At 43.2% G+C, this 14,637-nt stretch overlaps 1 protein-coding gene across 3 annotated transcripts in view; it reads right to left on the bottom strand.

Moving 5' to 3' along the window:
• Window positions 1-11,282, bottom strand: part of PAPOLA (poly(A) polymerase alpha) — a 54,944-nt gene extending 43,662 nt beyond the window's left edge. Inside the window, exon 1 of one of the 3 annotated variants that reach the window (XM_081138712.1) lies at window positions 11,000-11,282. In XM_081138712.1, coding sequence (XP_080994838.1) covers window positions 11,000-11,007 — 8 coding nt within the window. In that variant the 5' untranslated portion in view covers window positions 11,008-11,282. Of the gene's footprint in view, window positions 1-10,261; window positions 10,854-10,999 lie in introns of those variants that run through there. The other 2 variants (XM_081138711.1, XM_081138713.1) reach the window with 2 other exon arrangements.
• Between the last annotated feature and the right edge of the window lie 3,355 nt (window positions 11,283-14,637).

Raw genomic sequence — 14,637 nt, 5'->3', positions numbered from 1 at the left:
GATGCTTGGCATTTTGGTCCCACTCCATCCTTCTAGTGCTTTGCCATGCCAGTCCATATCCATACTGCCACCAAGCATATCTTCCTAAAACACAGCTTCCTAACAAACCTCCATGACTTCTGGTAATGGCATTCAAAACTCCGTCTACAAAGTCCCAACCCTGCGGCAATCTCATAAAGTAGTAAGAGAAAAAAAAGCAGGCCTATTTTCTTCTATCAGTTATATCACTCTGGTTTCGCTTCTGCCACTAGTTATATCATTCTTAGTAAGCTGTAGCTCTATAGATTTATTTTAGAATTTATTATATCTCTTCTCTAAGTTAGATGGCAAACTAGGAACTTTAAAGCTATGACACATTTGTGACACTAAAGAGTTTTCCAAACAAGAAAGTTTTTAAACCAATACTCAAAGAAAGCTCCATCCTTTCCCCGTTATAGGCTGTCCAAGACCTGACTCTAATTAGGATATTTAGGTACTTAGAATAGCAACATTTTTGTACAATTAGCATAAGGAGACTCCTTATTGCAGCTAGATATTTGTTTCAAAAATTTAGGCATCCAGCCCGGCTAGGCATGGCTCAGTGGTTGAACGTTGACTTAGGATCCAGGCAATCGGGGTTCAATTCCTGGTCAGAGCACATGCCTGCGTTGCAGCTCGACCCCCAGTGAGGGGCGTGCAGGAGGCAGCCGATCAATGACTCTCTAATCATTGATGTTTCTATCTCTCTCTCTTCCTCTCCTTTCCTCTCTCTGAAATCAATAAAGATACATTTTTTAAAAATGAAAAATAAAATAATAAATAAAAACTGATTGGCTTAAAAAAAATTTAGGCATCGAGCCCTGGCTGGTGTTGCTCAATGGTTAGACTGTCGGCCCATACACTGAAGGGTAGCAGGTTTGATTCTCAGTCAAGGCATGTTTGTGGGTTGCAGGTTGGATCCCCAGCGCAGGAGGCAACCAATCTATGTCTCTCTCTCACATTGATGTTTCTTTTGCTCTCTCTCCCCTTTTCCATCCCCCCTTCCACTCTCTCTCTAAACACACACACACACACACACACACAAAACAAACAAACAAAATCCCACAATGGAAAAAATATCCTCAGGTGAGGATTAACAAAAAATAAAAAACAAACAAAAAAGGTTTAGGCATCCAAGTTAACCAATATATATACTCTGAAATATTAAGAACTACTTTGGTACAGTAATTACAAAGCTAACTCACAGAGTATAGGTTCCCATGATTTGTGAACTACAGTTTAACAGCCATACATCCAAACAGTCAAAGTATGATCAATTTTTGGATATATTATTACTGATAACTACTCCAAGTCAGTGAAAAAAGTTTAAAATACTCAAATAGTTTTGGTTAGATATAAAATTTAAATTCCAGATGCCATGATATATTTCAAAACACTGAAAAATTAGAGATATTTTTAAATGTTAGAGGAAATGAACACTATTTTCAGAAGCATTTAAGCAGGACACAAATCCCAGAAGCCATACACAAACAGACTTGCCTAAATAAAAATACTCCAGCTTTTCTATAGCAAAAGTATATCATAAACAAAGGTACGCAAATGATAAGTGAGGAAAATACATGCAACCTCTGCCAAAATAGTAATATTCTAAACACACACACACACACACACACACACACACACACGCATACACAAAATTTCACTGCAAATCAGGGAAGCAAATTAAAACAACCATTTTCTGCCAGATTGGAGAAAAACAAAGTTGATGGATAGCTGATAAAAATTACACACTTATTCTACAGGGGAAATAAATGGTGATGTATGGAGACTTGACTTGGGGTGGTGAACACACAATACAGTGTACAGATGTGTTGTAGAATTGTGCACTTGAAACCCGTGTCATTTTTTTAACCAGTATTACCCAATAAATTCAATAAAAAGGAAAAAATATTTAAAACTTATTATAAACCTCCAATGTCGGCAATGGTGTAAGAAAATGAGTACTCTTACCCATCACAATGGGAGTGAGCTTGGTACATCATTTTAAAAAGCAATCTGGAAGTATTCATCAAAATTAAAAATGCACATATTAATTTTTAAAGTTTATGTCTAACAACTTCACCTCTAGCAAGCTATCATACAGAAATATTAGGACACAGGACTCAAACTAAAGGCTCTGCAGTAAGAAGACATATCCTATTTAATTCATATTCTAATATATAAAATATTACACAAAAAATCCTAATTTCAAGCCACTCTTGGGGTAGGGTACAATGGATTAGAAGACAGGGCAAATATGGATTTGGTCCCCAGAGCCTGCAGAGCAACAATGAACTTGAAATTAGCAGTGTCTATCCCAGGCTTATTTCCTATAGAGGAGGCATGCTTGATATTTGCAAGTAAATACCTCTCTTAACTGGTTAATTACAGTACATTCTTATAATGTAATACTATGTGATATAAAAAGAATGAGGTAGGGGAATAAATGGCGATGGAAGGAGATTTGACTTGGGGTGGTGAACACACAATACAATACACAGATGATGTATTGTAAATTGTACACATGAAACCTACGTAATTTTATTAACCGATGCCACCCCAATAAATGCAATAAAAGTTGTTTTTTAAAATAAGGTGGTTATTACGTGTAAGTTGCATGGATAGGTGCCCACACTATCAGGTAAAAAGCCGTAGTATGTAATTATGATAATAGCTACTATCTCCTGGAACATATCCAAGGTAACGTATGGAGCATTTTACATTATCCTCAATTGTTCTAACAACTCTATTAACTGTTTCCATTTCACAGTGAAGAAAGAGAGAAAGTGAAAGGGCTGACGTAAATTCACTGAACTAGGGTACCAGGCATCTGGCTACACCCATAACCACAATGTATAAGAGGCTCAAGTGTCTCTATACATCTTTCACAATGTAGTCTTATATCTTTAAAAATTACGTGTATGATATCTATATGTGCTTACAGAAACACAAGCAGAAATGAGAAAGTTTCACTTTCTATTTTACAAATTTTTGTTTCAATTTGTTAAATCATTCTTAAAAAACAATCATTAACGTCATACAAACGCTGAAAATCTTCTAATTCTACTATCCACCATTAAATTAAATTAGTGATAGTAAGGAGGCTAAAATCACCTCCTGGCAGGAAGGGTAACCAAACAATATGAAACAATAAGTAGATTTGGGGTTAGCTAAAACCCCAGTTTACGCTAATCAAAACATGTATTTTAAAGTAGTAAAATAAAACAAGATTTTAAAAATGAACTTTTCAGTGCAATGCTCTGTGATTAGAAATAGCAAATACATGGCACATCATGCTTTATTAATCGATCCAGAAACTGCCAAGGCATCCAAGGTGATCAAACTTCATCAATCCAATTTTCCTAAAATTACCTTTTTCTAATTTAACTTATTTCTGCCAAAAAGAATAGTATAATAAATACTTAGGCTGAAATTACTGAACTCCTAAATATGTATGAAAGACAATGTTAAAATCAGGAATACAAAGACAGCCTCTGTTCTCAGTGACAGTCTCAAATTTGGTCTGGGATTCAGATCCTTAAACAACAGTTAAGTGTAAAGTAAAAGCTTACAATAAATATTACAGAAACAAAAAAATCAATGCTATACAGAAGGAAAAAGTGAAGGAGGTGTGCCCACTAAACGACTGGGAGAGAGAGGGGCAAAGTGCAGTCTAGGCAGATGACTGATAGAGAAGGACAACAAATCACCAATGGCGCTTTTCCAAATAGTAAATGTTTCATACCTTTGTGTCCCAATCTTAACAAAGCTCATACTTCTTGATGAATTCCTGCCTCCTCACTGGGCGTCTGGTATATGCTGTGGCCCATGATATTAACAGGGTCAACAGCCTCAAAATATGCAGCTACCAGCCAACACAAAACACTTCATCATTTCTTTGTAGTTTTCGTCAGTCAAGTTAAAACTGAAAGCCTTGCCGGTTTGGCTCAGCGGTTAGAGTGTCAGCCAGAGGACTGAGGGGTCCTGGGTTCGATTGTGGCCAAGGGTGTGTATCTCGCTTGCAGGCTCAGCCCCGGTCCCCAGGCCAGTGTGGGAGGCAACCAACAGATGTTTGTTTCTCCCCCCCCCCCCCAACTCTCTCTGAAAAGCAATGGAAAAAATATCCTCTGGTGAGGATTTAAAAACAAAAAACTGAAAGCCTGATATTCTCCTTTGGAAGCAATCAGATAAATCACAATAACTTATTTAATGTAACAATTCAACACAGTATAAATTGTTGTTTAAAGGCCTTAAACATAATATGCTCATTCAGATTAAGCAGGAAAAAAGGGCACTAGACAGAAAATAAGGGATCCCTCTAAACGATGTGAATGTGCATTAAATATTAATTCTTAGCAGAAATAGTGCAAATCTCTTTCACGGTAAGTTTAAGATATTTTAATTTTACTAATAGCTTAGAGTCAAGCATATTGCCAAGACAATGTATTTATTTGTTCACTAAGAAATTGTCCCAAGGATGGCTAATTCGCCTGCCATGTGTTGTGTGAGTGGTACTAAAACATTTAGAACCTAATTATAATCTTAAATTTGCATTCCAGGTGGATCATCCAGCCAATATTTAGAAAGCTGCAGCAGAAGTTCAGACACAGATGAACTAATAGTTTATGCTGAAGGGGAATAAATTATGATGAATCCCAAGGCCAAACTTTGGAAATTCAAGGTTAATTATGCAGGGAAAGGGTACTTGTTACTCAATTATCACAATGGCCAGGTTATTTTTCCTTCCTAAGTGCCCTTCCAACTGCCCCTTTGTTCTCTCTCCAGAGGGTCTTCAAATGATATGTATACCTCCCTCATAAGATAAAGTTTGGGAAAAGCAGATATAAAAGGACTTTTAATTTTTAGAAAGACAGACAAATTACTATTTAAGTTACTTCCTCATTAAAGCCTTTTAAGCACGGCTGGCATACCTCAGGGGTTGAGCATAGATCTATGATCCAGGAGATCGTGGTTTGATTCCTGGTGAGGGCACAAGCCCAGGTTGTGGGCTGGATCCCCAGTTGGGGACCTGCAGGAGGCAGCCTACCAATGACTCTCTCATCATTGATGTTTTTCTCTTGTCTCTCTCCCTCTCCCTTCCTATCTCTGAAATCAATAAAGATATTTTTTTTTTAAAAAAAGCCTTTTAAGACATACCTTTCCTATCAGTGCCCAATACTTAATACTGACATGATTATCGGTTTACTCATCTTGTACTACTGGAAGTACAAAACCAAACAAATCACAGCTGTATCAATCTGCCAAGAACACTTGAAGGAGATGTAAATAAAGTAGAGAATCTGAAGAAGTATAAAAATATATCAGAAAGGAATACTCAGAAATATATTAATGCATAGTATTATACAAAATAACTCCAGGAAATACAATTTAGATGTTTCTCATGACCAAAATGACAGGAATATTATTTAACTTCAACTATAAAAACTACCATAAATTCCAAGGAGCTGGCTTCTAGACAAAATATAAAGGAAATATAAATTTGAAAGACAATTCTGTGACAGAAGAGGGAGAACGTAAAGACACTGTAAAAAAAGCCTTAAATTTTTTTCTATCTCAAGCTTTAAATTTCCACAAATGAGAATGCTATACAATTCCGTAGACCTGCAACCCAAAGATTAAAAAGTGACAAGCACCTTTCCACAGAAGGCAGTGGTCATAAAATGGGGTAACTGGTAAATTTGTACACGGCTCTAAATAAATAAAACAAGTCACTAAAACACATACTAAGACCTTAGGCTCTATATTATACTATACTTCATTTATATTATACGTACATAATAAATGTTACCAATAAAAATTTTAAGAATCAAATGTTCTACACACACACAAAAACCCCTGATAATGAAAATTAATTCTACTTAAGACATATAAACAGACTCCCACTGAGCTGATCAAACAGCTCCCAGCCAGGTTCACAGGTGAGGTACAGTACTAGATGAGAATGGAACACGGAACCCAGACTGGAATCAAGGCCCAATCTATAACTTAGCACCCTTAATTCTTTGGACAAGTGACTACTTTGAGCCTCAATTTAACCAACTTTAAGGAGAACTAATAATTCCTCCAATGCTGTTATCTTGCTAATTGTAAACTGAGATCGTGCAATTACTTAAAAGGTGCTGAATATTCAAACAATAAACATACAGAAAAAAAACATGCCTCCCACCCCACCAAAAAAATGAGAAATAGCTAAGAATCCAAATGGTCTCATTTTACCCGAAAGTAGCTTTGATAAACTTTCCTAGATGCAAGTGAAGGTGAAACTTAATTGTAATGTTAACTTGAAGGTGGCTTAGTTACCAAGGAATGGAATGCTCTAATGAATCAAACAAACCTTTAAAAAATTATGTTATCGAGCCAGAAGGAGGGAGTCATAGGGGAATAGAACTGAATAGGCTCCCACGTTTACTCAATTCGAATACCCCCCCCAACTTATCCATGAAAAAGTGTGAACTGAAAACATGCACAAGGTAAAATATCACATTTCAAAAGCACAACCAACACTCATTAAGCAGCAAACAATTCATTATAAAATCTCAAAATCCTAAAATCTGAGAATCAAAATCTCTCACTTAGAAGTTATACCCTCCAATGATTATCTAATGCAATTTCACTGACAACAAAAATTTCTTTAAATCATGTCTTTTCCTCCAGACTATGCCAAACAACAACAACAAAAAAAAACCCACACCCACAAAAAACAAAGAACAAAACCTACCAGAGCTGCTGCACTGATACCACCACTGGAAATAGCAGCCTGGGGCAGTTGTCAGCTGTTACTTATACAGCAACAGTTCTCAAACTTTCTGGTCTTAGGATGCTTTTATAACTCAAAATTTACTGAGGACCCCAAAGAGCTTTTGTTTATATGGATTATGTCTGCCAGTATTTACTGCATTGGAAATTATAGCTGGGAAATTTCTTTAATGTTTATTCATTTAAGTAATAAGAAACCCACTACAAGTTAATATAAATAACTTTTTAAAAAAGTAACTGTTTACCAAAACAAAAATTTAGTTAGAAGCATGGCACTGTTTTACATTTTTGCAAATCTCTTGAATTCTGGCTTAATCAAAGACAGCTGGATTCCCATATTTGCCTCTACATTCAATCCCTCTCAATAAGCTATTTTTGTAGACACATATGAAGAAAACCTGGCATACCATTATAACTGGAAGAGTATTTTATTAACCTTTTCAAATAATTGCGGATATTCTTTGATACCACACCAAAACTCCACAACTGGTAATTTCACTAAGATTATAGTATGAAAGAGGAAACTGGATCAACAAACCCTTTGTACTCTGTTGCATTAAAATCCATTGGTCTATCATGCACTTTGAATATACCTTTTACCCACGTATGATTTTATTACACCACGATTGGTGATTTGGAAAATGTCGGTTGACTGAATTACACATATTTTCCAAATGTTGAGACATTATTATATAGTATCTAAAAAACTATACTGATTAATACTGCCACCAATCAAATTAGAAACATTAAATTGTTGGGAAGCTATCAAGCCCACAATGTCAGAAACAAGCTTTCCAAATTTCTAATTTTTGCTTGAAAGCTCAAATTTTATTACTGGCCACAAATACTGTGTTATTTTCCTTAAAGAGACAGGCTCACTTCATTTTCAAGCAGATGTTAAATAGTCAAGTTCATCACTTCTTCTTTCAGGTAAAAATAGAACTCCGTGAGAAAAGCACTAGTTTAGCTCACAAATCAAATACTCATACATGTGTTCTTCTCAAAACAGCCATTCTACATTTTAGATATAGCTTTATGTGTATTTTCCATTTTATCATAGCATATTTAAAAGACAAACTCCAGGGTCAAGATTGGATAAAATTAAAATTACTGCTTCATCAAGGACTTTTTAAAAACTGTTGTGTGCAGTGAAGAAATAGTGACTACTAGTACAATATTATGCCTCTGCCTTGATGCTTTCTAAGCCATGAGCAGTATTAGCCGTCATTGCTTTTGCAACACTGGTGCTTCAACAGAGTATAAAAACGTATCTCAGTATTGTTGTGGAAATAGTTCGGATTTTACTTACTCCTTGAAAGGATCTCAGGAACTGCCACCCCCCAGGCTTCCATAGATCACACTCTGAGAACCACTGCTACACACAATGTTAGTATCAACCATGTCCCAGTTCCACCAGTGACTACATGAAATTACTCCAATCCTTTTTTTGTGACAGCCCCACAAATACTTGGGAGAAAACCTATTGTCTCCCCCAAGTCTTGCTGAATGTAGCTTCCAGTAACTTTCACAATAGCCTAAGAATGTGGCATGAATGCTAGGTTGCTGATACTGATTACTCTCCTTGAAGTCTTTTAAGTGTGATAGCCAGAAACTGAGCTGATGCAAATAATGAAATCAGAATATAGTTTCCATAAGGGCATTATACTCTGTATTAATGCAGTGGTTCTCAACAAAAGGATTTTGCCCCAGAGTACTTATGGCAACATCTAAAGTCTTTTTTGGTTCTCACTACTAGGGAGATGGGAAGATGGAGCTTCTGAAATCTAGCAGGTAGGGAGTGTCAGGGATGCGGTTAAACACTCTACAATACACAGGACAGTTCCAAAATGTGAGAAATTCTATTAACGAACCTCATTACTATAAAAGGTGTTGGAAGCTTTCATCACCATGGCTCTTCAATCATACGAGCCTTTCAAAATCATATATGCAATTATACATGATTTTTAGACAAAATACGGGACACGTTCAGTGTTTTGTAATGACTTGAACTTCAACAATCAATTTTCATTTGGTCCATTCTAATAACTCACCAGTGGTCTATGCCTCAACCCTACCCACCCACCCACCCAAATATGATAGGACAGACATACCAAAAATTAAAGTGACAGTGAAATCTAATATAGCCTGGAAATCACAATTCAAAACATCAAAGAAACAAAATTAAAGACAGTTGACACCAGAACATGAAAAACAAAGCAAATTAATGAGGAAAAAGGCCTACCTAACCAGGCAGGCTGTGGCCTTTTCTTGCATACTTAGGGTTAAAAATGAGAGGGACAGCTAATGAAAAACTGGCCATACTGTTCACATTTCAAAAAACACTGGAAAGGCAATATCCCTGTGTAAATGTGCTGTCTTGACTCTGTCTTCCATTTTATACATTTGAACTACTGTCAAAGAATTTGAAGCACTTAGGTCTTCAAAGGAAATGTATACCTCCCTCCTCAGAGAAAGTCTGGAAAAAAGACTTTCACTCTCTAGAAAGACAAATTATTTCTTGAGTTATTTCCTCATTGAAGCCTTTTAAGGCATACATTTCCTATCACTGATCAATTTTTAATACTAACATGATTATCAGAAAGAGAAGCCCCTTTCAAAAGCAGCAATAAAACATGAGCTAATACAAAGAGGTCACATGGCATCATTGCAAACATTTAGGTTTATTTTAATTGTTGCTGAACTGAAAAAGGCCACAAAAGTCTTGCTTAGACTGGGTTCTTCTGTTGCCTGTTTTTACAGCTCCGTGAAAGGATGAATGAATCGATTAACAAGGATCTCGCAGATTCTAAGATCTTAGGTCTGTATATTTAACGACAGGAGTGGGTGGGAAAAAAGGAGGGTGAAATCCCTTTTAAAAATGCAACAGATGTCCTCAAAGCCTGTGTCAAGTCAGAGCCTCACGCGCAAAGAGAGACATGCACATGTACACATATGCACACTCATACACAGGGCGGGAGAAAAGCAGATTTACAGTTGTTTGTATGGAAAATAACACAAGAATTAATAAATGATACGAGAATAAACTGTTTCCTGTACTTACAACTGTAAACCTACTTTTGCCCTACCCTGTATAAATAAAACTGTAAAACTAAAATCTTAAAAAAAAGCACACAAAGAAACCCTGATATGCTACAGTAGACGTCTAGAAACCATTATTTTGCATTTAAGAAAAGCTTCGAGTGTCAATGACATACATCGTTTTGGGGCTACACACACACACACACTCTGTCTCAAAGGGGCTCGCTTACTCTGAAATCCTCCTAACGGAAAGAAATGCAGTCTCACTATTTAGGCCTCAGCATTGCTGTGTATACGGAGGAAATAAGCTGTAATTTTTCTATCCCAACAAGGACTTCGAAGACCACATCTCATTCTTTCAATGAGAAAGGGAAAACTTTCTAAAACCCTCTACAAGGGGGGGGGGGGGGGGGGCGGGGAGTATCACCTGCAGGCCTAGTGCGATTAGAAGGCAGAGGGGGCCGGCTGGAGGTGCACCACCAGAGGAACCACGCCGTCCGTAAGGGGCGGGGGCGAGGCGGGCGGGCTGCGGCCCCGCGGGCGCGTCCGAGCAGAACGGCGCGAGCGACGCGGCCCCCGACGCGTCTCCGAGGGCACCTGCAGGTGCCCCTTCCCCGGCGGCGGACGGGGGGCGGAGGGGCTCGGGGGCTTCTAACTGGAGCCCGAGCGACCTCCGCCGCGGAAGCGGGCTGACACTGGAGCACGAGTTGGGCACCTCGGGCACGCGGAGAAGGGGACGCGGCGGAGGCGGGCCGGCCACGGGAGCGGTACGTGCTCCGGGCGGCGCGAAGGGCGAGCCCGAGCCCCGCGTGCGCAGACCCCGCGAGGAGCAGGGCCTCCCTTCCCCGCGCCGGGCGCCGTCCGGGGCTTTGTTTTGGGTCCGCGGCCCGAGCGGAGCGGCGGCGGCAGCAGCAGGGCGAGCGGCGGCCCCGGCTCTTCCGGAAGGGGAAGGCCCCCGGCCCGACGGCCGCGGCGGCCAGGAAGGGGTGGGGGAAGTGGGAGCCAGGCACAAGGGAAGTGCGGCAGCGGGCGGGTGAGGAAACAGGAAGAGCCCCGGTGCCGCCGGCCTCCCCGCGGGGCCAGGGCCCGGCTCGCGCGCCACCCCGGCCTCCGCCCCCGAGGCCCCGCCGGCGTGCGAAAGGAAACAGAACACGAATTTACTTACAACGGCATCGTCTCCTGCGCCGGCACCGCCCAGTCACTTCCCCCCCGCAACCGCCGCCGCTGCCGCCCTGGGCATGATCCACTGAGGCGGGAGGGAGGGGGGGGCCTGCCGCAGCCCTGGGTCCAACCCCACTCCCGCACCCGCTCCCGCCGCTTTAAGCGCTTCTCCTCCTTCCCCTTCGTCCTAACATGGCGCCCGAGCGCTACCACAGCAACGTTCTAGAACCGCTGACGCCGCCACGCACGCTGTGCGCGCGCCTGCGCAGAGGCCTCCCCTCGCCGCGAAGCCTCACGGGAAGAAGGGTGGTTCGAGAGGCGGCCGACGGTGGAGCAATTTCCGCCCGGATCCCGACACGCGTTCGCGAGGAATGCGGTGCGTCAGATGGGAGCAGTGAAGGCGGTTCCGGGTGGCGGGTCGTCAGTCGAGCGGAGACGCTCCCGTCGCCCACGGGGATGACGCGGGCGGCCCCGGCGGCGCCAGGAAGGGCTCGGGGAGGCCCCGGGAACCTCAAGAGCCGCTTCCGGCGCATTGTGAGGTCCCGCGGTTCTCGTCGCCTCACGTCGCGGCGGCCGCGCCTCCCCTCGAACGGCGCCTGTGCGGGCGCTTGGACGCGGCGGAGGCCCCCACGCGCGGCCACGTGGGCCGGCGCCCCGGGGTCGTAACGCGTCACCCAGCCTCTTCACGCTGCCCTGCGCGGCGAGGACGGAGCTCGTTCCCGCCGAAAGTGCCGGCCGTGCCGGCGGGGACCCACCTGCCCCTCGGCGGCGCTCCCCCCGGGCGGCGCTTCTCGGCGGGTGCGCCCGCTCGTGCGCGCGCGTGGGCCCTCGGGAAGTGCTTGTGGAGCGAGTGGTTTCGCAGCGTCGGACGGCGGCCGCGGGTTCTGGAACACGAGGTCATTTCAGCCGCGAGCCGTGACGGAGCTGAGGGGCGACGCGGCGCTCGGGCGGCGGCCACCGCGGGGTGTGAGCCGGGGCTGCTGCTGTCGCCGGTGGACCTTCGCCGACACCCCGGCCGGAGCTTCCCCCAGGCCGTGTGTCCCAGCCCTGCTCTCCCTGGGTGGTACCTGGGAGCACCCCACCCCAACCCCCAGCAAAAGCTCGAGAAGCCGCGCCCGAGCCAGGCTCGCCTCGGGCGCCCTGGGCCTTCGAGTTCGTGCGCGTTATAAAGTGTCACCGGGTCGGTGGGCGGGAGGGGCAGGGAGCAATCCCGTACCGACGGTAAAGTTAACGTTTTAAATTCTTTAAATATACAACGGAAATTTGACAAAGGATTTCCCTTCCCCGGGAGCCTACAGTGGGCCCGGCAGCCCAGGGCTCAGGCTCCAGCCCTGCGTCCCCGGCGGGCTCGCGGCGGCGGCTGCTCTGCGCACGTGGGCGGCGCGCGGGCTTCGGAGGCCTTGGCGGGAACCAGAATGTAAACGGCCTCGTTGACCAAGTTATGTATTGGGGAGGGGGGGGGGGGCGTTAGAACATCACAGAAATTAACTTCACCTGTTCTCTGTCTCAGTGTGGCCGCCTGGAAACTTCTCAGTGGTCTCTGCGGCCGTCGATTCTGCTGCGCGGCCCTGGGCGGGGACAGACTCGCGTTTGAGCCTCGGCTCTTCTGCGCGTTTCCTGCCCCCCTGTCGTCGGGGCGGCTTTGCCTAAGGACCCAGCGCAGGCCTGCCCTTGAAAGCTTGAAAGCCTGAGATCCAGAGACGTCAGTAAAATCCGTGCTCGTGAAGATGGGCAGTGGCGATGTCCTTCCCGAATCGGAGAACAGGAGCCTCGGGAGCTCAGGGCCGCCCGGCCCAGAGGAGGGACGGGCTCAGCCCGCGGGGCCCCGCGCCTGCCGTGGACGGGCAGCCGCGCAGCACGACCGCCGAGTGTGGGTTTCGCATGGAACGTGCTGGGGGCCGAGTTGCTTGCTGAAGACAGTTCAGAGGGACTGTATTTGCGGATGGAGTCAAGGTGGATTTTACATAGGAGGCGACTTTAGAAATGTCCTGGTGGAAAAGTTAAGGTTTACAGTACGTGGTCAAGAGGAGAAGAGCATATCAGGTAGAGGGAACAGCTTTTCAAAAAAAAGGAGAGGGAAGGAAGAGAGATCTTGATAGGAAATTTAATATTTGATTACTAGACAAGAGCATATCAAGTGGAAGGAAAAATAAAAACAAAAGGGGAAAGGTGCTAAGTTGGAGTTACTTCCCAGTATGAAAAATATCTCTGATCCACTTAGACCTTGAGTTCTAGGGGTTGGGGGCAGATAATAAACCCATAATCAGAGAGGTGAGGATTCCAGGTTGTGGTTAAGAGCCATGAATAAAATAAACTAGGTGTTAGAATTATGGGGAGGTCAACTTTGAGCTGAGACCTAAGACTGTTCTGCGAGATTTGGATTTTGTCTTTTTGTAAATGGAGAAGCCATTGTAAGTTTTAAAACAGAATGAGATTACATTTATGTTTTTAAAGATCACACAAAGGGTAGGGAATTAATTTGAACTGGGAGAGATTTCCAAGTTGGAGGGTAGATGAGGTGGATCTTGCCATGGTTCAGGTAAGAGAAGATGAAGCTTGAAATGATGCCTGGCCGGGTGTGGCTCAGTGGTTGAGCGTCAACCTAGGATTCAGGTGATCGGGGTTCAATTCCTGGTCAGGGCAAATGCTGGGGTCTCGGGCTCGATAAATGACACACTCATCATTGATGTTTCTCTCTCTCTTCCTCTCCTTTCTCTGAAATCAATAAAGATATATTTTTTTAAAAAAAGAAAGAAATGAAGAAGGGACCAAGTTGAGAGAGATTTGGGGTGATATAGTTAATCCTGGTTGTGGGAGGTAATGGAGTGGAAGAAGACAAAAATGATTACAAAGGGTCTAGGGAGGGTAACAGTGGAGCTACCAGTAAATGAAATAAGAAACGGAAATAACTCAGTGAGTGGGTGAAATCGTGAGAGCAGTTTGATGTGGGTTGATTTTGCAGTGCGTGTGAGACCTTCAGAAATGTCTATCAGGCTATTGAAAACATGCTTCAGGAGCTGAAGAGAAAAGTCAGAGCTGGAGATAGAGATTATAAACTGAAAGGGACTTAAATATACATCCAGTCACTGCAATCTAATACAACTAAAATTTCACAGTAGGGGGTGTTCAGGAGGCAGCTGATCCATGTTTCTCTCCGCCTCCCTTCCTCTCTAGCATCAGTAAAAACATTTTTAAAAGTAATTTAAAATTTTAAAAAACCACTTTTAAAAAAAAGTGAAAAGACAAACCATAAAATGGGAGAAAATATTTGTGTATCATTTATCTGATAAGAGTCTTATATCCAGAATATATAAAGAACGCTTACAACTCAATAACAAAAGTGCAACAACCCAGATAAAAGGTGAGCCAGGAACTTGAATTTACATTTCTCCAAAGATGATGCACAAGTGGCCAGCAAGCACATGCAAAGATGCTTAGTCACAAAGTGATACTTCATTACCATTAAAAACACGCACACAAAATAGCAAGTGCAGGAGAATTAGAACCCTCGTGTTGCTGGGAACGAAAAATGATGAGGCCAACTGTGGAAAACAACTTGGCAGTTCCTCAGTAAGTTAAATGCAGTTACCATATGACAGCAATTCTACTCCTAGGTATCTACCCAGAAGAATTGACAGTGTT

Source organism: Miniopterus schreibersii (assembly GCF_964146895.1).
Source record: "Miniopterus schreibersii genome assembly, chromosome: 1".
Classification (NCBI taxonomy): domain Eukaryota; kingdom Metazoa; phylum Chordata; class Mammalia; order Chiroptera; family Miniopteridae; genus Miniopterus; species Miniopterus schreibersii.
The sequence above is the reverse complement of the archived record's forward strand: the minus strand, read 5'-3'. Positions and strand labels throughout refer to the sequence as shown.